Source organism: Sphaeramia orbicularis, chromosome 24, assembly GCF_902148855.1.
Source record: "Sphaeramia orbicularis chromosome 24, fSphaOr1.1, whole genome shotgun sequence".
NCBI lineage: Eukaryota > Metazoa > Chordata > Actinopteri > Kurtiformes > Apogonidae > Sphaeramia > Sphaeramia orbicularis.
In genome coordinates, this window is record NC_043979.1 from 1,082,162 (window position 1) to 1,106,051 (window position 23,890).

Here is a 23,890-nt window from a genome sequence, read left to right on the forward strand (position 1 = left end):
TGTGCAGATTTCTGCTGTAATTCAATTCTTCCAGGAAATAATCATTTTAAAAAAAGAAACAAACAAAAAAACTGCCTTTTTAACAGTGTCATGATATATCGTATGGTGATCCTAGTATTGTGATTTGTATTATCACCAGATTCTTGCCGATACACAGCCCTAATTCTGACATTAGTCCTTATTGTTTTGGATCCCTGATCCCTGCTGGAACACAAACACCTGGATTGAACGTGTCCACAGACTTTTGGACACCTGGTGGATGAGGACATAGTCATGTGACTCAGATGGGACCTATCATGTTAAATGTCTGCAGTGGCACCGACCCTCTGGTCTTTGTGTCCTTTACACAGAACGGTTCAACAGCACACACACACAAGTGGACACTTTGAAAATACGACAACGGAGGGGGGGTGTCCCCGCTCAGAGGCGGTCCAGCTGCGTGGAGTCGGCCTCCAGCCCCCCCAGGACTCAGTTCACACAGGTAGAACAGGGTCTCCTCGCTGGCCTGGGCCTCCGTCAGAGGCTCCAGTCTGATCAGGGAGCTGCGCACCGGCTGCTTCGACTCCACCACGCCCGAATCCAGCAGCTCCGACGGCAGCTTGGCCTCTGCCGCAGAGGACGGGGCGGAGCCAAGGGTGGAGGGGTGGGCGGAGCCGCTGGAGCTGCTGCTGGAGCTCCCCAGGTCCAGCTCTGGGGCATGAGGACAACCGTCAAGAAAGGCCAGAAGAGGGCACGATGTGTACTGGATCAGCTGTTTATCTGAAAACACACACACACACACCTTGGTTTTAGTATATGTTGTATTTGTATCTCCATCTTTGCACAGAACTTTGGGCACTTTGCATCGTTTTAAAGGAGCTTTAGAAATGAATGTGAGCTCGACCTCTTCTAAACAGGATAAACTAATGGGTTTAGGTGAACTATGAAGTGGAACAGAACTCTGAGGCTGATGATGTTTAACGAGAACAGGAGAACATCCAAGAATGAACCAGAACAAAGAAGAACAAACAAGAACGAATGAGAATGAACCAGAACAAAGAGGAACCAGCGACTGTGGCTCAGTTGGTAGAGCGGGTTGTTCAATGACCGAAGGGTCGGCGGTTCAAATCCTGGCTCTGACCACATGTCGAAGTGTCCTTGGGTCCTTGTCCTTCAGTCCAAGAACGAACCAGAACGAACAACAACAACATCTGGAACCATCTGATCTGATCTGGATTTGTGTGAACTTTGGAATGGAACAGAACTGAGGTCCAGACTGATGATGTTTAATGAGAACAGACAGGAACGAAGAAGAACGAATGAGAACAGACAAGAAAGAACAAGAACACTGTCATGCCTTGGCCATCTTACACCTGAAGGTGGCCATCTTAGACCTCAGATGTCTCCTGGCTGTTGGAATACTGTTCATTTCTAAATCGGTCTTGGTGACAGTAGGAGGTGTGGAACCCTGTGGGCGGTCTCACCTGTGTGGGCGGTCCCACCTGTGTGGGCGGTCTCACCTGTGTGGGCGGTCCCACCTGTGTGGGCGGTCCCACCTGTGTGGGCGGTCTCACCTGTGTGGGCGGTCCCACCTGTGTGGGCGGTCCCACCTGTGTGGGCGGTCTCACCTGTGTGGGTGTCCTCTGTCCGGCTTCTGTTCAGCTGTGATGTGTTTTCTTTGGAGGCCACGCTCTCCTACACACACAGAGGACCATGAATACAACCAGGACTTCAACACCAATAATGACCAAAAACAGTCGTTTAAGGGTGGTTCATGTCTACAACGTATTAGTGACCTTTAACCCTGAGGTCAAACAGCTCACATGGAGGATTAATATTCTACACCAACAAATGAATGCGACATCTACAGACGAACCTCAAACATGTCTGTGTTATATGCTGCTTTCAGGTGCTGTAGGAAAGATGATCCTTTCCACTGGTGAATTTGAAATTACTGGTGCATTTTCCATAATTCCCATAGCCCATGAAGGCATCGTTAGTACCATGTTTTCTCCTTCTCCTTGGCCAAAATCAAACTGAAGCATGACATTTTGAAAAAACTCTTATTCCACCTCTTTGTTTTCTTCAGTTTCTTGTTTATTTTAATGCCTGGTCCAACTAAAGGTCCATTTGTTTAGACAAATACAATGATACCAACAAAAACAGCTCACAGTAGTTTAACTGCACAGCTGACATCTGTCCATTTAACATGTTTTCTGGATAATAACCAAAATCAGTTCAGTTCATTGTACTGATAAAAACAGTGCTTTTATTCATTCCATGTTTTCTTTTCTGTCTGTTTTAGTCACATGACACACACAGGAGTTAGGACTGGATTATAGAACTATTGTTTTTGATGACTTTGGATGGTCTAATATTTTTTGCCACAACTGTATGTATATAGTCTGTATCGTTCTTATTACTATTATTATTTCTATTGTTTTTTTCCACTGTCTTTATGCTGTGAACTCTTTCTTGCGCTCTATTCTGTTGCTGCCTTGACCGTTGAATCTCCCCATTGTGGGATCAATGAAGTCTCATCTAATGTAATGCAATGTAATCCAGTCTAATGTAATGTAATGTAATGTAATCCAGTCTAATGTAATGTAATGTAATCCAGTCTAATGTAATGTAATGTAATCTTGTCTAATGTAATGTAATGTAGTCTAATGTAATGTAGTCTAGTCTAATGTAGTGTAATGTAATCTAGTCTAATGTAATGTAATGTAATCTAGTCTAATGTAATGTAATGTAATCTAGTTTAATGTATGTGAACATTAATGCTGTGTACGACAGGTGCTGTGTGGGACCAACTCCCAGAAAGCCTCAGATCAGCTGAAACACTCAGTTTCAATAAAAAAGATTTAACAAAAATAATAATAATAATAAATAAATAAATAAATAATATATAAATAAATAAATAAATAATAAATAATATATATATATATATATATATATATATATAAAAAAAATTTTTTTCCTTCTTTTTTTTTTTAATATATTAGGGCTGGGCAAGTTAATGCATTATTACCGCGTTAACGCATTCATTAAATAACATCGATATTTTTTAAAATCTCCCGTTAATGCCGTTCTGCCATTCAAGCAAGTCTTAGTTCATTTATACATACTCATACATTTATACGACTCTTATTTTGAAACTCATGCTTTTATTTTGGCGCTCCACACGCACCAGGCACCAGTGCTGGTGTAGCTGAGAGGAGAAAAGTGAGCGAACTTTACAAGTAATGCTGAATCAAACTTTGTTTAACTCCTGCAGTTCAACACCTGTATGTGTCAATCATTCTGTTTGTTAAATAATTTCACATGCAAACGTGCCGTTAGAAACATGTTTATGACGTTAGTTTGGATGTGTTTATTACAATGTGTTATTAACATGTTTAAGCTAATTTGTTTATGCTAGCAGTCGCAGATGGGTTGCTAATTCTTTCTGCAGGCTCATGTTAAGTTTATGTAAATTTATTGGTTGTGTTTAATATTCCAGCCTTTGAACTACCCTGTACTTATTTACCATGTGACTGTTGTATTAGCAGTCAATTTAAGTTTAGAATAATTACATCTATGCTTTCTCTGTGAATATTCATATCATTGATAGACATAACTAATTGATTTATTTTGTCTTTATTTCATAGTTTTACTCTCAATGCATCGCATGATGTCAAGTATGTACATTAAAGCTGCAGACTTCAGAGCACAGATCTGGCATCGTCAGTTCAGTTTAGCTCGCTGTCTAGCTCAGACTAAGTACAGATGTCTTAGCGAGGACAGTACAATTCTAACTCCTATTCTTCTGCTGGTGTTCGTGTAGCGATTAGCTGCAGATAGACAACAGGTTTCCCAAGAAAAGCCGAACGCCCAAAACTTCTGTCCAAATCTGTTCCTGTAGACTCACTGTAAAACTGACACATACAAACAAAATCTGTCTGAGTTCTGTTCACTGCCTTAGTACATTTACATGGCATTATACATTTAAATGAATGGGAAAAAGAATGCTAGCTCGATGCTAACTTGAATGGGAAAATCCATAGACACGCTAACGATTAGCATTTACAGATTAATTTAAGATTTACGTCTTTTATCCAGCAACAAAGGTTCACATCAGATATATTTAATACTATTCATTCTTGAGTGAAAGGAACATGTCTGTTAGTTCCTTCTTATGTCCAAACTGACTATGGGAACACCGAAAGGACAAAACATACGTTAGTGCAACTTATTCCGACCACTAGAGGGCCCCCTTTGCTTGGTTTTAACAACTGAACATCACATATTATTGGGCTTATTAGTATTAGTACTGATTACTGGGCTTAAGACTCCTGTCAGTCACTCACAAGCAGAAATAAACTGGTGTGGACATAAACATGGAGAAAAGTAGCGGTCTGTTCCATGGACATTTTCATTTTAAATGTCTTCAGATGGTGGGGGTGAGAAGGACACAGGTGTTTGGAAGCACTGACATGTGCAATTATTTTTATCACTGGAGTACTTCAGTCTGAAATATCACTTAAAGGCAATACACGCTGTTGATGCCGGCAACCCCCCCCCCCCCCCCCCCCAATATAACTCTGTGATTAATCGTGATTAATCGCAGAAATCCATGCGATTAATTGCGATTACAATTTTTAATCGCTGCCCAGCACTAATATATATAAAATCCAGGTTAAAGACCCACCTGTTCTCAGCTGCATTTGAATAGTTTTTATTCATCAGTTCAGATCTGCACTGTTTCTATTTCAAGTTTTTATCCGTTTCATCTATTTGTTTCTTTTTTTTCCTCATGTCTATACTTTTTATTGCTTCCCTGCTGTAATGCTTTTAATGTTTTATGTAAAGCACTTTGAATTGTCTTGTACATGAAATGTGTTCTATAAATAAACGTGCCTTGCCTCTCCTCCATACTGGTGGTATATGTTATAGCAGTGTCTGTGTCTGAAGGAGCTGAATGTGTTCAGGGTGTGAGGGAGGGGGTGAAACCACTTTACCTCTACAGCATCCAAATCCATGCCAAACTGTTTTCCATAAAGCATGGCCTGGAAGTCCTCCAGACTGCAGTCGATACTGTCCAAATAGTCCATGAGCTCCACCCTGAGAGACACACACACACACACACACACACACACACACACACACAAACAGTCATATTCCATAAAAACACTCATGTTGTGAACAGCCTGGTTAATGCATTTCTTTTCCATCCAAACGTTTTAACTTCCTGTTGCGTATAAATTGTTCATATAAAACCACACCACGGCAGATCTGAGGTAAAAGGTCGGCAGAACATGATAGAGTACAGTTTTCTACCACACAGACTAATGTGTAAAGTCACTGAACCCGTTTACCTCCACACCAATACTCTGATCAGTATCTGATTTATGGAGTTATTACAGTATTATTGATCATGTAAATAGTCTAATCTGATCTGTTTGATCAGACAACAGCAGTAATCTGATGAGAATAAATCCTGGATTTGTCCCCAGTCCTCCCATGTCTTCCTGCATATGCATATGAACCTGTTTACATGCGCATGTAAACAGGTTCATCTGATTTATTTAAAAAAACATTCAGATGCTTAAAATTCAGGTACACAGACAACAAATGAGACATGGACAAACTGGTCTTCATCATAAATATATGAGGGTGTAGTGTATGGAAGTAAATCTGTCTCATCAGATTTTGAATTGTAAAAGCTATTGAATTTCTAGCACTGAATTTTTTTTTTGCACTGACATTAAGTATCTGAATTTTTTGTCTCTCAATTTAACTATGTTCATAAATTTAGAATAAAAAAAAAATCAGATACAAAAAATTCTGAAGCACAAAATTCAGACTCAAAAAATTTAGATCACACATCCGTCACACCTAGGATAAGCAATCGAGTCTATCTCAAGTCGAACCGACAGCCAGCCAATCAAGTTACGTTCGGTTGGTCATGTGACACCAATGCAGGAAGACGGACAGCTTGGATGTGTGATGTGAATTTTTTGCATCTGATTTTTTTAAAATTCTAAATTTATGAACATAGTTAAATTGAGAGACAAAAAAAATCAGATTCTTAATTTCAGTGCAAAAAAAAATCCAGTGCTAGAAATTTAATGGCTTTTTATGGAAGTAAATCTCTCATCAGATTTAGAAATATAAAAGACATTGAATTTGTAGCACTGAATTTATTTTTTGCACTGAAATTAAGTATCTGAACTTTTTTTTTTGCATTGAAATGAAGTATCTGAATTTGTTTTTGCATTGAAATGAAGTATCTGAATTGTTTGTCCTTGAATTCAACTATGGTCATAAATTTAGAATTAAAAAAATTCAGATGTAATAAATTCAGATGCAAACATTCAGGTGCAAAAATTCAGATGCAAAAAATTCAGATATTTAATTTCAGTGTAAAAAATTGCTAGAAATTCAATGGCTTTTATAATTCAAAATCTGATGAGACCGATTTCCTTCCATACACTACGCCCTCATATGTTTCTGATGCAGACCAGTTTGTCCTCGTCTCATTGGTCGTCTGTGTCTGACCTGGGTGACGTGGCTGTCTACTGTGGACTTACTTTCCGAGCAGGTTGATGTTCTGCGATATGGCTCCGTTCTCGTTCAGTATGGAGTCCATCATCTTGACGGGGTCCTCCAGACTCAGGCCCGGGGCTTTGTTGAGCTGCAGGGCGCTGCTGGTGGCTCCGGCACCCTCCAAAGCCCCGCCCTTATCGTCCGTCAAAGCGGCATCGGCGTCACTCCGTTTGTCGTCTGTGCAGGTGGTGCTCACCTCCGTCTCAGCCGCCAGGACCGCACAGCCATCCAGCTCCACCTCCACTATCTCCACCTCACTGAGGATCACATGTCAACAGAGAACACACCAATGAGACGACGCACAGCAGGGTTCACACGTTTTTCAAAGTTAAATTCAAGCACTTCTAAGGGTCATTTTCTAATTTTTCCACCTTATCACTGAGGTGAAATCCACATCTACATGAATACATAAACTCAGGATTATTTTAGTCACTTTTTATCACAGTTATGTACATTGTACAGGGTGAGGAAGCAAAATTTACAATTAACATTTAGTTGTTTTTTCTCAGCAGGCACTACGTCAATTGTTTTGAACCCAAACATATACTGATGTCATAATCATACCTAACACTATTATCCATACCTTTTCAGAAACTTTTGCCCATATGAGTAATCAGGAAAGCAAACGTCAAAGAGTGTGTGATTTGCTGAATGCACTCGTCACACCAAAGGAGATTTCCAAAATAGTTGGAGTGTCCATAAAGACTGTTTATAATGGAAAGAAGAGAATGACTATGAGCAAAACTATTACCAGAAAGTCTGGAAGATACTATTAAAGAAGAATGGGAGAAGTTGTCACCCCAATATTTGAGGAACACTTGTGCAAGTTTCAGCAAGTGTGTGAAGGCAGTTATTGAGAAAGAAGGAGGACACATAGAATAAAAACATTTTCGATTATGGACATTTTCTTGTGGCAAATAAATTGTCATGACTTTCAATAAACTAATTGGTCATACACTGTCTTCCAACCCCTGCCTCAAAATATTGTACATTTTGCTTCCCCACCCTGTATTATTAGGATATAAACATCTAAAATTATATTTCATAACAGCAAAAAGTTTACAAATTAAAGGAAAACACAAAGTTTTATCCAGAAAAAGGGAAGACACTTGGGGCTGGATCTATCAAAGGTTTGCGTGTATTAAAACGTGTGCAAACTCATTGCACACGCAGAAAAATGTCCAACCTGATTTAGTAACAGTGCGCAAAAAGGGTTGCGTCTTTCAAAGGTGTAAAATAGTGCGTCTGCATTAGTTAGTACATTTGACACAATGAATATGAAATATGGGGCGTTTACACACAGTTGTGTGTGGTGGGAGGAGAAACGTAAATATATTAATTTAGCACACGCAAAGCGATTTATCAAACCCAAAAGCAATTTTACTGATAGAAACTGAGTCTATATTTAACACGTCTCAAAAGGAGGTGCAAACAGGTTGTTTGTGTAATTACACACACATGGAAGTGGTTAGGAGAAAAAAGAAGTGATGAAACCTGATGCAGAAAACGCATTTTTCACCCTCACGTGAATATTTTTGGAGTGACAGAAGAAAAAATAATTGACATGTATGTAACCCCCCCCCATCCTACCAGATATTAATTAAAAAAAAAAACAAAAAAAAACATATATACATATATAACATAAATACATATAATAGTCTATATTGTCCTATTTAGTAATATAGTAATAATATATTCATATATACAAGTTACATATATTAGGTAACTTGATCGCTATTTCATAACTGTAACCTAAATTATCATTACTATTAGATTGTGACTCCCCCTTGAACTGCCACCTTATCGTGGTGGGGGAGTTTGAGTGCCCAAATGATCCCAGGAGCTCTGTTGTTGGGGGCTCTATGACCCTGGTAGGGTCTCCCAAGGCAAACAGGTCCTGGGTGACGGGCCAGACTAAGAGCAGTTCAGAAGCCCCTATGGAAAGAACTACAACAAGGACCGTGATGTCGCCCGGTACGGCGCAGCCGTGGCCCCACCCTGGAGCCAGGCCTGGGGTTGGGGCTCGAAAGCGAGCGCCTGGTGGCCAGGCCTATCCCCACGGGGCCCGGCCGGGCACAGCCCGAAGGAGCGACGTGGGCCCGTCCTTCGGTGGACCCACCACCTGCCGAGGGAACCATAGGGGCCGGGTGCATTGTGGATTGGGTGGCAGTCGATGTCAGGGGGCTCGACGACCTGATCCCTGGACACAGAGTCTAGCTCTTGGGACATGGAATGTCACTTCGCTGGGGGGGAAGGAGCCAGAGCTTGTGAGGGAGGTTGAGAGATACCGTCTAGATATAGTCGGGCTCACCTCCACACACAGCTTGGGCTCTGGACCCCAACCCCTCGAAAGGGGCTGGACTCTCCACTTTTCTGGCGTTGCCCGCGGCGAGAGGTGGCAGGCTGGTGTGGGCTTGCTCATAGCCCCTCAGCTCAGCCACCATGTGTTGGAGTTCACCCCGGTGAACGAGAGGGTCGCGTCCCTACGCCTTCGGGTCGGGGACAGGTGCCTCACTGTTGTCTCGGCCTACGGGCCGAACAGCAGTGCAGAGTACCCGGCCTTCTTGGAGTCCCTGGGAGGGGTGTTGGATGGTGCTCCGACTGGGGACTCCATTGTTCTCCTGGGTGACTTCAACGCTCATGTGGGCAACAACAGTGAGACCTGGAGGGGCGTGATGGGGAGGAACGGCCTCCCTGATCTGAACCCGAGTGGTGTTTTGTTATTGGACTTCTGTGCGAGTCACAGTTTGTCCATAACGAACACCATGTTCGAACACAAGGATGTCCATAAGTGCACTTGGCACCAGGACACCCTAGGCCGGAGGTTGATGATTGACTTTGTTGTCGTGTCATCAGACCTCCGGCCGCGTGTTTTGGACACTCGGGTGAAGAGAGGGGCAGAGCTGTCAACCGATCATCACCTGGTGGTGAGTTGGATCCGCTGGCAAAGGAGGAAACCGGACAGACTCGGCAGGCCCAAACGTGTTGTGAGGGTCTGTTGGGAACGTCTGGCAGAACCCAATGTCAGCGCGGTCTTTAACTCTCACCTCTGGGAGAGCTTCTCCCAGATCCCGGGGGAGGCTGGGGACATTGAGTCCAAGTGGACCATGTTCTCTGCCTCCATTGTCGAAGCGGCTGCTCAGAGCTGTGGTCGCAGGGTCTCCGGTGCCTGTCGTGGCGGCAATCCCCGAACCCGGTGGTGGACCCCGGAGGTAAGGGATGCTGTCAAGCTGAAGAAGGAGTCTTATCGAGCCTTGTTGGCTCATGGGACTCCTGAGGCAGCTGATGGGTACCGGAGGGCCAAGCGTGCTGCAGCCCGAGCGGTTGTGGAGGCAAAAACTCGGGTCCGGGTGGAGTTTGCGGAGGCCATGGAGAAGGACTATCGGTCGGCCTCGAGGAAATTCTGGCAAACCATCCAGTGCCTCAGGAGGGGAAAGCAGTTCCCCACCAACACTGTTTACAGTGGAAGTGGGGAGCTGCTGACCTTGAGTGGGGATGTTGTCGGACGGTGGAAGGAATACTTCGAGGACCTCCTCAATCCCGCTGCCACATCTTCCATGGAGGAAGCAGAGGCTGAGGTCTCAGAGGTGGACTGGTCCATCACCCAAGCTGAAGTCACCAAGGTGGTTGGCAAGCTCCTCGGTGGCAGGGCACTGGGGGTGGATGAGATTCGCCCTGAGTACCTTAAGTCTCTGGATGTGCAGGGACTGTCTTGGCTGACACGTCTTTGTAACATGGCGTGGCAGTCGGGGACAGTACCTCTGGATTGGCAGACCGGGGTGGTGGTCCCCCTTTTTAAGAAGGGGGACCGGAGGATGTGCTCCAACTACAGGGGGATCACACTCCTCAGCCTCCCGGGAAAAGTCTATTCCAGGGTACTGGAGAGGAGGATCCAACCGATAGTCGAACCTCGGATCCAGGAGGAACAATGCGGTTTTCGTCCTGGTCGCGGAACACTGGACCAGCTCTATACCCTCCATCGGGTGCTCGAGGGTTCAGGGGAGTTCGCCCAACCAGTCCACATGTGTTTTGTGGATTTGGAGAAGGCGTTCGACCGTGTCCCTTGTGATATCCTGTGGGGGGTGCTTCGGGAGTATGGGGTCCGGGGCCCTCTGTTAAGGGCAGTCCGGTCCTTGTTTGACCAAAGCAGGAGCCTGGGTCGCATCGCCGGCAGTAAATCAGACCTGTTCCAGGTGCATGTGGGACTCCGGCAGGGCTGCCCTTTGGCACCGGTTCTGTTCATAATTTTTAAGGACAGAATTTCTAGGTGCAGCCAGGGGCCGGAGGGGGTCCGGTTTGGGGACCACAGGATTTCATCTCTGCTTTTTGCAGATGACGTTGTCCTGTTGGCCTCATCGAACCTGGACCTTCAGCATGCCCTGGGGCGGTTTGCAGCCGAGTGTGAAGCGAGCGGGATGAGGATCAGCACCTCCAAATCCGAGGCCATGGTTCTGGACCGGAAAAAGGTGGTCTGCCCTCTCCGGGTCGGTGGGGAGTCTTTGCCCCAAGTGGAGGAGTTTAAGTATCTGGGGGTCTTGTTCACGAGTGAGGGAAGGATGGAGCGTGAGATTGACAGATGGATCGGTGCAGCGTCTGCAGTGATGCAGTCGCTGTACCGGTCGGTTGTGGTGAAGAAGGAGCTGAGCCGAGAGGAGAAGCTCTGGATTTACCGGTCAATCTACGTTCCTACCCTCACCTATGGTCATGAGCTTTGGGTCATGACCGAAAGGACAAGATCCCGGATACAAGCGGTCGAAATGAGCTTCCTCCGTCGGGTGGCTGGGCGCACCCTTAGGGATAGGGGGAGGAGCTCAGTCACCAAGGAGGAGCTTGGAGTAGAGCCGCTGCTCCTCCGCGTCGAGAGGGGCCAGCTGAGGTGGCTCGGACATCTGTTTCGGATGCCTCCTGGACGCCTCCCTGGGGAGGTGTTCCGGGCATGTCCCACCGGAAGGAGACCTTGGGGAAGACCCAGGACACGTTGGAGAGACTATGTCTCTCGGCTAGCCTGGGAACGCCTCGGGGTTCCCCCGGAAGAGCTGGAGGAGGAGTCTGGGGAGAGGGGAGTCTGGGCGTCCCTGATTAGACTGTTGCCCCCGCGACCCGGCCCTGGATAAGCGGTGGATAATGAATGAATGAATGAATGAATGAGATTGTGACCATTATCTGTTGCAGATTGTTGTTTATGTTCTGTATGACGAAATAATAAATAATTAATAAAAACTAAGTGTCAAAAAAAACAAACAAAAAAAAAAAACTGAACCAATTATTGCCAACTTTACAGCCCCCAGTGAGGAAAAACTCTGAATGGTGCAAATCAAGGCATTGGAGTAAATAAATACATTTTCCTAAATTGTAGAAGTCATGAATTTCTGCCAGTATGGCTGTGAAATAGGCATTAAATTTAAATTCTGTTGTAAGTAGTCTTAAAAAGGTCTGAAGAAGTCTTAAATTTAACTTGTAGGAACCCTGGTTTAATTGTCCTAAAATAACAAACCAATTTTCACTTCTATTCATGTACTTAAAGATTGTCGAAAATGTTTTGACATTTTTCCTGTAAAAGTGAGTTGAACCCTGATATAATATTTTACTCAACCTGTGAATAAATGTAAGCGCTGTTATCCAAATCTACATGTTACTGTGCATCTGTCTGTGTCTATAAACCAAGGGGTGGGCTGGAAATCCTTGAAAATGCTCGAAGTTCAATGTTGTGTTTTTAAGGTCTGAAAAGTGCTAGAATTTTAGTTTAAGTGCTTGAAAGGGCTTAAAATTATAGTCAAAGCTACTTATACAGAGGTGATACATTTAGAAAAATAAAACTTTCTGTCATAAAGTTAATTCCAGGTGTTGTCAGGCCGACTCCAAGAACGTTTTTATCTTAATCTTTGTCTCAGTGTGTCTGAAGAACACAAAAGGCCAGATCTTCTAAGATCCCAATCTGCGTGTAGTAATTTGCTTGCGCGATCTAGAATTTTGCATCTGAGGTGTGACCACGGTTTGGGGGTGATTTACTCAGATTACTTGCGCAAATTACAACAGGTACAAAGTCTTGGAGACCGCCCTATTTGAATGAGGGTTTTGCGTGTGCTACTGGAGAAAATATGTTGTAAAAACTGCTGTGGGATACACCAGCACTAATGGGAACAGTGACTGAATGAACCAGATGAAGGAAATGTAACCAAAAGCAGCTCTAATTAACTAACACTGTAATAATGTTAGTGTGTGTCATCAGTATCCTACAGTATTAGCTCTGTTGTTGAAGTGTCTGCCTTTCTACTGTCTACACACAGTCATATGTACAGTTTGACCACTAGAACATATGGAACAGCATCAGGACAAGAACAGTAGGACATAGAACAGAGTGGAGCTGGTCCAAAGGCAGACACTACAACAACAGAGCTAATACTGAAGGGACTGATGACAGACACTGGAACAGAGTGGATCACAGTAGTTAACCCAGTCTACCACCTAGCTAGCATTTGGTGGAGCTAATGCTAATGCTATGGACACAAACAGAGCCTGTTCTATCTGTAATATCAGGTCCATCAGCTCCAGGCTCTATCTGGAACCAGTTGAAACCATGGATGGAACTGTTGTGTGCCACCACTGGACGTGGAAAGCAGGGTTAAAAAACCAACAAAAACCAGAACGTTCAGATCAAACTCAGTATGAGCCGGTTTGCCATCCAGTGTGCAGTCCAGCACTTCTGCCGTCCATCATGGCGCTCGTTTGCAGCATGAACAGAGCGTGACGTAACGTGTAAAGGGTCAATACGTGTCCAACAAAACATCAGTCCTGTGTAACTCTTAAATGGTGCATTCTCACCCTTGCTCTGTCTTTGGATACCCCTCAGTGATGCTGGTCGATGCCTCGCTGACCCCGGTGGACCCCTCTGTGACGCCGATCGACCCCTCAGCTTCGCTCTCTGTTAAGTCACAGATGATGACGTCGTCTGATAACTCGGAGCTCTTGACACCGTTCAGACTGTTGACTGTTGACTGAAGAAGACGCAGCTGTCAGAATGTATTCAACACATTTGAATACTGAGCTGCATTCACAGAGCGTACTGACCTGTTCCACACACACTTTGTCATCATAGATCTGATGAATGTATTTGGGTTTCTTTCCGTTGCCGTTCATCAGAATGGGCCTGTCAAACACATCACAAACACAGTCCAGTTTCAGGTCAGAGTTCTTCAACCAACACATGGTTGTGGTGTTTAAAAGATAAAACAGTCTACAGTCACTTTGTGAATTAAACATCATCACAAAAACAGCCTCTCATTGTCTTAACTGTTCACTGGACCACCCTGTGGTTTCATCACTGTTTCAGTAAGGTTATGCACCGTCACCACATGTATTTCTGTCCAGACTTAAAGGTGGGGGAGACTTTCGTGACCAGTTTTTCATCTAGTCTGTCAAACCTCAGTCAAATCCTCAGTATCATGAATCTGTACGTCTGTCTGTCATTACTCACCTGAATCTCTTGCATTACGGTGAACAGTTTCGAAGTGCCATCCACCAGAAACAAAACCATGTGTTTACATCCAGAGCCAGGAGGAAACTCAGGCATCTTCGGAATTTTTGGTCGCAATGTGCATTGTGGGAAACGGAGGTTCGAGCAGCTGCCTGCAGCACAAGCCTCCGAACTTCGAAACTGTTCACCGTAATGCAAGAGATTCAGGTGAGTAATGACAGACAGACGTACAGACTCATGATACTGAGGATATGACTGAGGTTTGACAGATTTGATGAAAAATTGGTCACGAAAGTCTCCCCCACCTTTAAGACCTTGTATTGATGGAGTTGAACTGCTACTTAATATCTGGAGCAGGGGTATTCAAATCCAGTCCTGGAGGGTCGGTATCCTGCATATTTTAGATCAGGGGTCACCAATCCTGGTCCTCGAGGGCCACTATCCTGCATGTTTTAGACGTTTCCTTCTTCCAACACACCTGACAGTCGTTATCAGTCTTCTGCAGAGCTTGATGATAGGCTTATCATTTGAATCAGGTGTGTTGGAAGAGGGATACATCTAAAACATACAGGAGAGTAGCCCTCGAGGACCAGGGCTGGTGACCCCTGTTTTAGATATTTCCCTCTTCCATCACACCTGGAAGCCATTACATCGTTATCAGGCTTTTGCAGAGCTTGATGATGAGCTGATCATTAATTGAACCATGTGTGGCTGGAAGAGGGAAATATCTAAAACATGCAGAATAGTGGCACCCGAGGACTGGATCTGAATACCCCTGATCTACAGGGTATGGACGTGACCTCTTATGCTTTTTATTGTCTGTCCTTGGGTGACATGAAAGGCACCACCAAATAAAATGTATTATCATTATTATTATTATTATTATTAGTAGTAGTAGTACCACCTCACAGGAAGCGGAGGTCACTGTGGCTCCGCCCACTGAGTGGCAGAAAGAGGGAGATAAGTGGCAGTGTTGGCTTAAATACCGTCTAAACTTTGGAACAATATAAAAACAAGTGTTCAGAGAACGCAAACCTCCGCCAAGCACCCTGAACAGTGTGCATGCGAGGATGGACTATTTCTTTTTAAATTCAACAGTTTCCAGGTTGCTCCATACAGCAGAAAAAGTTAAAGCTTGGTACCAGTCATGTGTCTGTTAAATGTAAATGTCCACAGAGTCCACATTCCATAGTGGATGTGGACAATTTAGTTCCAGATACAAGATATTGTTCTAAGCTACAGGTGGATCCAGTTGGAGGAGAATCAGAGTCGTTTTGAATTTTGGATGAATTTTCAAAAATTGCTCAATGATGACAGATGGAAAATTGTAGATGTTGTGACCTTGCTGTGACCTTGAACTTTGGCCTACTTGGCCCAAAATGTAATGGGTTGGTCCCAGGGCCTAGGCCTATCTGTGGGGAAGATTTGGGAAAGGTGGGTGGAAGAGTTTTCTCCGAAATTTGCTAACAAACAAGCAAACACGCAAACAAACAAACACACAAAGCAAAGTGATCACAATACCTCCTGGCGGAGGTAAAAATGAGGAAGAGCTGTTGTGCGATTGATTGTACGAACAGGTTTGAAAAGCAGTGGGAGCTATCGTTTTACAGACACCGAAAGACAAAGAAAACAGAAGTAGACAGATCGCTGCAATTCACAGAAACAACTGGAATCCAGACAACGAAACCTTGATCTGTAGTTCCCATTTCATGTAATGTTAATTTATGCTGTATTTTTGGGTAAAAATCAACTTTAAATTACATTTTGTTTTGGCTAATGTTGCTTCTTAGCAAAGCTCTTAATGTTGGCATCTTTCATTTAGTTCTATTTTTCATAACTGAATCGTTTTTGTCTTCATTTGTGTGATTCTGAACCTTGTGCTCTACATGATTTATAAACTAAGTTAAACTGAGGCTAACCCAGTTTTCCATATCAGGGGGCACTGGAGCACATAGCAGTAGTATCTGTGTTGGATAAAGTACTGGATCTGAACTAGACTCAGTAAATCTCCTCAGTCCCAGTAGATCATGCATATATTCACTGGGGTCAGTCCACGGTCTACTGGAAATGCACTTTGGATCAGCTGGTTCTGGGCCCTAGTTTTGGAGCCTGGTTGTCAGTCATGATGAAACCATGTATATTTGTTTCAGGTCTAAATAACGCTGATCCCCTCCACCCTGGATCAGGTCAGGATTAGGGGCGCGTATTGGCAAGAAATCACAATACTAGGACCACGATGCAATATATCACGATAAATCATGATACTGTTAAAAAGGCAATTTTTTTTGGTTTTGTTTATTTTTTATTTTTTTCCCCAACAAAGGAACGAACATTTGCCTCTCCGACAAGAAAAAGTGCTTTTAGGATGATTCAAATAACCATTATTTAATAAAACAGTATTAAATAATAATGAATAAGATATAAACAATAAAGAAAAACAAAAAACAAAAATGAACCTCTGCCATATCTGCATTTGAATAAATACCTAAAAATGTCAATACAGTACTTTTTAATATTGATATATTATTGTGAAATGAAATATCACAATATATTGCAGAAATAATATTTTCTTACAGCCCTAGTCAGGATACATGATTTCTGTCCACATGTCGATGTTCATGGACCACTTGTTCTTTGGTAGCTCGTATGGATTGATATCGAGTCCAATTGTCCTTAATGTCATTTTATTTTCCACATTTTTCCTGGTCTCGCTGTGTTTACTGCTACACTCCGCCGTGTTGAGTGAGGTTTGTTTTACCACTCAGTCCGACTTAAAGGGGAAGTGACATAAACGCATACCCTCTGTTGTCCCACACATGCCAAACTTTTATGAATTCACGTCCATGATCCTTCCACTAACCCCCAGAAAACACATTTTAACTCACCTTTTGCGTTTCAAATTCAAGATGTGGTTGTTCTGTACGAGTGTGACGATGAAATGTATCAGCTGAAAAAGAAATAAACTGGATTAAATTCAAGTCAAAAACCACCTGGATATGCAGCTCACACGCCTACGTTACAAACAACAGGAAGTGGCAGTTGAACGATCATCTCATTGGACATTCCTGTACTTCTGCTTCTGAATTTCCCCTAGGGGATTAATAAAGTCTGTCTGTCTATCCATCCATCCATCCATCCATCCATCCATCCATCCATCCATCCCTTGGTTCAATATTTCACTAATGGCCTTTGGAGATTTAAGTTATAACATACTGTATGTGACCAATTTTTTTTTTTTTTAATTTTCAACCTTTTTGGCCTTAATGCATGGTTTATTTTGCCATCATTAATGAGGTTTTATATTTACACCATGTCATATCTGCTATGTTAAAATGCTGTATTAACAAAAGGCAAACAAAAATATACTGTATAATCCATTCTATACAATTCAAAATTTTATGCTTAAAAATGTCTCATCTTCATATATGTGTATAATTTAATTTAATTTAATTTATTAAAATCCCCATTAGCAACTGAATCATCAGTTGCTATTCTTCCTGGGGTCTCCTCTACATTACATTACAATTTTAATTATTTACATTAATCTTACACCATTCACGCCCACACACACACACACACACACACACACAAACGGGACATATACAACAGCCCAATGCAATAAAAATAAATGAACAAACAAAATAAGTACTATGCATTTGTACTCCTTCACCAAACAATAGCTGTATGACACAAATCATAAGATATCTTTCAAAATTATCGGTACTCTGTCCATTTCATGCCTGCTGTGTGAACAAGAAAAGTTTTAGTTTCTTTTGAAAACATTTTCTGTTATTTTCCAACAACACAAACCCTGGCGTCCATTCCATTCAATCATGGCCCGATAAAAAACAGTCCGCTGTAACTGATTAGTTCTGCCTAAAGGCAGAGCACACTGTGTTTCACTGGTTTGTCTTGTACAATAATTATGTAGATCAGCAAAAAATGACAGTTTTCTGTGAATAATTTCTGCAGTTTGTGTTGCTATAATGCTACGAATAAATGATAATAAAAAACATTTCAATCTAGATTTTACAGTTAACCATGTCAAACTGTTGTGTATTGTGGTTCTATTAGTTCCGTAAGGGCAACCCAAAACAATTTGTGTCGCTTTATTCTGTGCATCTTGCAATTTGTGTAAATTATTTTCATTAGTATTTGACTAAACAACTGAGGCATAATCCATATGAGATAATACTAATGACTGAACTAACAGCTTGGTCAACCATTGGGGAATACATTTCTTACAGTGTCTAATAATTCCTATACTCCGACCCATTTTTTGTAATATATTATTTATTTGGCCATTCCACGACAGTATGCATTAAACATTGTTATATTACTACTAGTTAGCAGAACAAATATATGTTAATCACAGTTTACACACTGCCTAAAGCTGTTCTGGTGTGAAAACTGTAGAAATATGTGCACAGTTCTTACCTTCTTTATGAGCTGTTGTTGGTGGACGTGCTTCTGCCTTAGATCTGACACCTCCCTCCAAAGGGCTTCATTCTCTCTAAACAAAAAATAAAAAAATACTGTTGTTTTTAGTTTGTTTATGAAGTGCTGACATGTGGTGAATTCTGGAGTTAGCAGTTGAACTAGACATGATGTGATGACGTCTGCTCCCTGAAGGACAGGGGGGGGCTTCCTCCTGCTATATAGCAGTAGTAGTAATTTATTTGTCCATTTAACACACAGATGTCAAACATGCGGCCCGGGGGCCAAATCCAGCCCGCCAAAGGGTCCAATCTGGCCTGTAGGATGGATTTGTTAAATACAAAAATTACACTGAAGATATTAACAATCGAAGATGTCAAAATCATTTTAATTCAGGTTCCACATACAGATCAATTAGATCTAAAGTGGGTCAGACCAGTAAAATACAATTATATTAAACCTATAAATAATGAAAACAGCAAATTTTCTCTTTATTTTAGTGTAAAAAAGTAAAAATTACAAGAAAATGTTTATATTAAAAAACTGTTAATTTACAAAAAATGTGAATAACCTGAAATATCTTAAGATAAGTAAATGCAATTTTACCAATATTCTGCCTGTTATTAAATGTTTTGTGTGTTTGTAATTGTAATGTAAGTTGTAATGCACGTGTGTAAATGATAAACTGATAATCTGAGGCACAATATTGTTAAAATTGCAGCTGTTTTTTGGAAGACGTTTCCAGTTGTTCATGTTAGTCAGATTTTTGTAGATGTAAACATTATCATAATTTAATTTGACTTTTTTCACTGTTATTATTTTACTGGTCCGGCCCACTTCAGATCATATTAGGCTGAATGTGGAACTGAACTAACAGGAGTTTGACAGCCCTGGTTTAACAGAACATGATACATACATACATACAGTTTGGATCTTCATACCAAACATGGGTGAAACGGCGTAGGCTGAATCAACAGCTTATTTATGTCTACCCTATTTAGAAGAAGGAAAGTTGCAAAAACAAAACAAGACAAGATAACAAGATGGCACAGTTTTAAACAATAATATAATAAAACAAATAATAGAATCTGAGCAAAATCTTAGACTTATACTGATAAATGTCTTACTTTATCCTAATATTTTATATTTATTGAATAGCTTAGTTTTAAACATCCTTTTAAATGTAGTGACTGATGTGCATGCTTTTTAAAATTCTTTTTCCAGGTTATTCTATATAATTTTACTCCGGTTACAGATATGCATTTGCCTTTTGTGTTGGTCCTTGCCTTTGATCAATAGCTTGCGTAACATAACCACCTCAGTCTAAAACAGTGCTTCTCAACCTTTTTTGAACAAACGCCCCCTAATGTCATCATGAGCCAAAAATCTAAATTTCTCAAAACTGTGAACAAACTTTGCAGACATTCAAGGCACATTTTTAATAATTACAAAATTCTTCAGTTAAGAATTGTCGATTTGCATAAGGCTGGATTCACCAGTCCTCAGACAAACTGTCCATTTAATTATTAACTAAACTGTCCATTTAATTATTAACTACACTATACTGCCAAAAGTCTTGTCTCCCCCATCCCAATCCTCAGACTCAGCTGTTCCAGTCCCTTCCATGTCCACAGGTGGATTAAATCCAGCCCTAGGCATGCAGACTGCTTTTACAAACATTTGGGACAGAATGGGTCTCTCTCAGGAGCTCAGTGAATTCCAGCGTGGAACTGTGATAGGATGCCACCTGTGCAACAAATCCAGTGGTGAAATTTCCTGGCTCCTAAATATTCCACAGTCAGCTGTCAGCTGGATTATAAGAAAGTGGAAGTGTTTGGGAACGACGGCAACTCAGCCACGAAGTGGTAGGCCACGGAAACTGACGGAGCGGGGTCAGCGGATGCTGAGGCGCAGAGTGTGAAGAGGTGGACGACTGTCTGCAGAGTCAATGGTACAGACCTCCAAACTTCATGTGTCCTTCAGATTAGCTCCAGAACAGTGCGCACAGAGCTTCATGGAATGGGTTTCCATGGCAACAGCTGCATCCAAGCCATACATCAGAGAGTGCAATGCACAGCGGTGGATGCAGTGGTGTAAAGCACGCCGCCACTGGACTGTAGAGCAGGGGAGGAGCCTTCTCTGAACTGACCAATCACACTTCTCCATCTGGCGATCTGACGGACGGGTCTGGGTTTGGCGGTCTCCAGGAGAACGATACTTGTGGGAGCGCATTGTGCCGAGTGTAAAGTTTGGTGGAGGGGGGGTTATGGTGTGGGGTTGTTTTTCAGGAGCTGGGCTGGGCCCCTTAGTTCCAGTGAAAGGAACTGGGAATGCTTCAGCAGAACAAGACATTCTGGACAATTCCATGCTCCCAACTTTGTGGGAACAGTTTGGAGCCGGCCCCTTCCTCTTCCAACATGACTGTGCACCAGTGCACAAAGCAAGGTCCATTTGGACATGGAGGACAGAGTCTGGTGTGGATGAACTGGACTGGCCTGCACACAGTCCTGACCTCAACCCCATAGATCACCTTTGGATGAATTAGAGCGCAGACTGAGAGCCAGGCCTTCTGTCCAACATCAGTGTGGGACCTCACAAATGCGCTTCTGGAAGAATGGTCCAAAATTCCCATGAACACACTCCTAAACCTTGTGGACAGCCTTCCCAGAAGAGTTGAAGCTGTTAGAGCTGCAAAGGGTGGAGCCACGTCAGACTGAACCCATAGACTAGGAATGGGATGGACCTGACATTCATATGGGAGTCAAAGCAGGAGAGGGAATACTGTTGGATATATAGTGTATACTGTCCATTTAATTAACTAAACTGTCCATTTCATTCTGTAACTACTCTCCCTATAAGTGGATGTCCCGCTGAGTAGACCACAAGGACACACAGAATAATAAGAGAGGTACAAAAAAACAATAGAGTTTGAGCTAAATCAGGGCTGTCAAACTCATTCTAGTTCAGTTCCACATTCAGCTAAATTTGATCTGCAGTGGGCTGAACCAGTAAAATAATAACAGAATTATATATAAATAATGTCAACTTCAAACTTTTCTCTATGTTTTAGAGTGAAAAAAGTAAATTTACATAATGAACAGGTTTACTTCTACAAACTGTCCTTTCAAAAGATGTGAATAACATGAACAAACTGAAAAAATGTGTAATTTTAACAATATTCTGCCTCAGTTTATCATTTACACATTTACAATATTATAACTTACAGATCACAGTGGATCTACAAATACACAAAACATTTAATAACAGACAGAATATTGTTAAAATTGTACTTGCATCTCTTAAGACATTTCAGGTCGTTCATATTTTTTGAAAATTATGCTTTGTTTTAGTGTAAATACATGAAAATATTTACAAAGAGAAAAGTTTAGAGTTGTCATTATTTATATGTTATTATGATAGTATTTGACTGAATCCTGCTCACTTGAGATTGAATTGGTCTGAATGTGGAACCTGAACTAAAAGAATTGTTAATATCTTAGTGTAATTTTTCTTTTTCACAAATTCATCCCCAGGGCCGGACTGGACCCTTTGGTGGGCTGGATTTGGCCCCCAGGCCGCATGTTTGACACCCGTGAGCTAAAGGCTTGAGGGAATGATTGGAACAAGTTCAAATGTCAGTTGTGTCCATGTTTCAGACTGACCTCTTCAGTGTTGCCAGTCTGGCGTCGATGTTCTCCTGTTTGCTGTGAACACTCTGAACGCTCACTAAGATCTTACTCAGGTCCTCTTGTCTGATCTTATTGTCCTCTGGACGAGCATTAGAAACCTGGAAGACAAGTCAGATCATTTTTTCCCCAGAATCCATTCAATAATAATGTAAAAAGACGTCAAATCATTAAGTGTGTGCAGACCTCTGGATGCTCCTCACACACTTTTCTACATTTGACTTCTGTCAAAGCAGCTTCTACTTTTTGTGCTGATCATGTACAGACTGTTCTGTCAATAAATGTGAATCATTATTATCCAAACCGCTGTGTGTGGAGGTCAGTGGGAGTAGGGGTGGGCGATACACCAGCTAAAGAATGTGACCCATTTCGTTCCAACTACAGATCTGTGGTCCAGCAGAACCTGTGAGCCTTATCTCAGCTTTACAGTACATTACATGGACAACTGGGAGTTGAAAAGTTCAGGCCTTCAAAAGAGCTTTTTTCCGGATGATCATACAGAACTCATTGCACAAGGACTGCAAGATGCTCTCATGTCATAGAACTAGTCAGAAACTCGTCAAGTGTGCATCACCACAGATAATGGGGCGAATAGAATCAAAGCTGGAAGCCTGAACAGGAGGACAAAACTACACCGTTTAGGCCATCAGCTGCATCTTGCAATTGGTGAGTACTTGTGTAGGTTTGTCCCCTTCTAGTGGGAAAATAACAATCACTTTTATTATCAACAATTTTAAATACAACTAAGACAGCATTTCATGATTTGTCACGTGCAATTAAAAAACTATGTGAGAGTATTTCATGATTTTTTTTCATAAAGTTTTAAACTGTGAGAGTATTTTTTAATGATTTTTCATTACGGCTAAAATTTCCTTAGGGGGTCAAATGAGTGTCCATTTTTGTCCAAAAAAAACAGTTGTCATAAATGCATAGAACTGTGTGTAAATAATGCTAACCCATTTGTGCACAGACTACTGATATTCTTTGACAGTGGAAGCTCTATTTTCATAAATATTGGATTTGGAATAGCACATGTATGTGAAAACTTTTGCTGGTGGACGGATGTGACAGTGGACGGACGTGACATTACCCATGATGCTCTGGTCAGTACCAGTACTTTATTAGGAATAAAATTATAGACTTCCTATTGCTAATTGTGCTCTTCTTCATAAATGTTGGTATTGTGGATCTAAAACAATCCCAGCTGACACAAAAACACTAAATGTGTCAGTGGACGGATGTGACATGGTTGTTGTGGATCCCATCATACTGATGCTCTGCAGCCATGTCAGCGTTTACACTAATGATCCCTGTGCAAAAACTAGGAGCACTATTATTTATTGGATAGTTTAGCATCAGACTAAAGAGGAAAGAACAATATAGAACTGTTCTTTGTGTATAAAAATGCTTCTTATTGTAAAAGTGTTGATGTAAACAGTGCTGTGTGCCATTCTTCATGTATGTATTGGTGGAACAGAAGCAGGATGGATCAGCACCATACTCCAGATTGAACCTGTACAAATAAAACATGTGATATGGAGGAGAGAATCTGGGAAGAAAAACTGGGGAATCTAAAAGAAGAGAAGATTTGTTTTTCAGCTCAATTCAGTTCAAATAGAACTTGGCCATTTGTGACATGAAAATATAGCATTAATTGTGATGAAATTAGACATTTTTGAACTGAAAACATAGTTCATATGAGCATCAACATGTTGAACAGAACTGA

The 23,890-nt window shown here is 41.9% G+C and overlaps 1 protein-coding gene across 1 annotated transcript in view; it reads right to left on the reverse strand.

Moving 5' to 3' along the window:
- Nucleotides 1–291: 291 nt before the first annotated feature.
- Nucleotides 292–23,890, reverse strand: part of LOC115414900 (heat shock factor protein 2-like) — a 27,224-nt gene continuing 3,625 nt past the window's right edge. The window contains 10 exon segments of the mRNA XM_030128261.1: nt 292–462; nt 464–759; nt 1,608–1,674; nt 4,980–5,082; nt 6,552–6,824; nt 13,390–13,562; nt 13,636–13,714; nt 16,927–16,988; nt 18,479–18,554; nt 22,141–22,265. Of these exon segments, the coding sequence (XP_029984121.1) occupies nt 421–462; nt 464–759; nt 1,608–1,674; nt 4,980–5,082; nt 6,552–6,824; nt 13,390–13,562; nt 13,636–13,714; nt 16,927–16,988; nt 18,479–18,554; nt 22,141–22,265 (1,296 nt within the window). The 3' untranslated portion in view covers nt 292–420.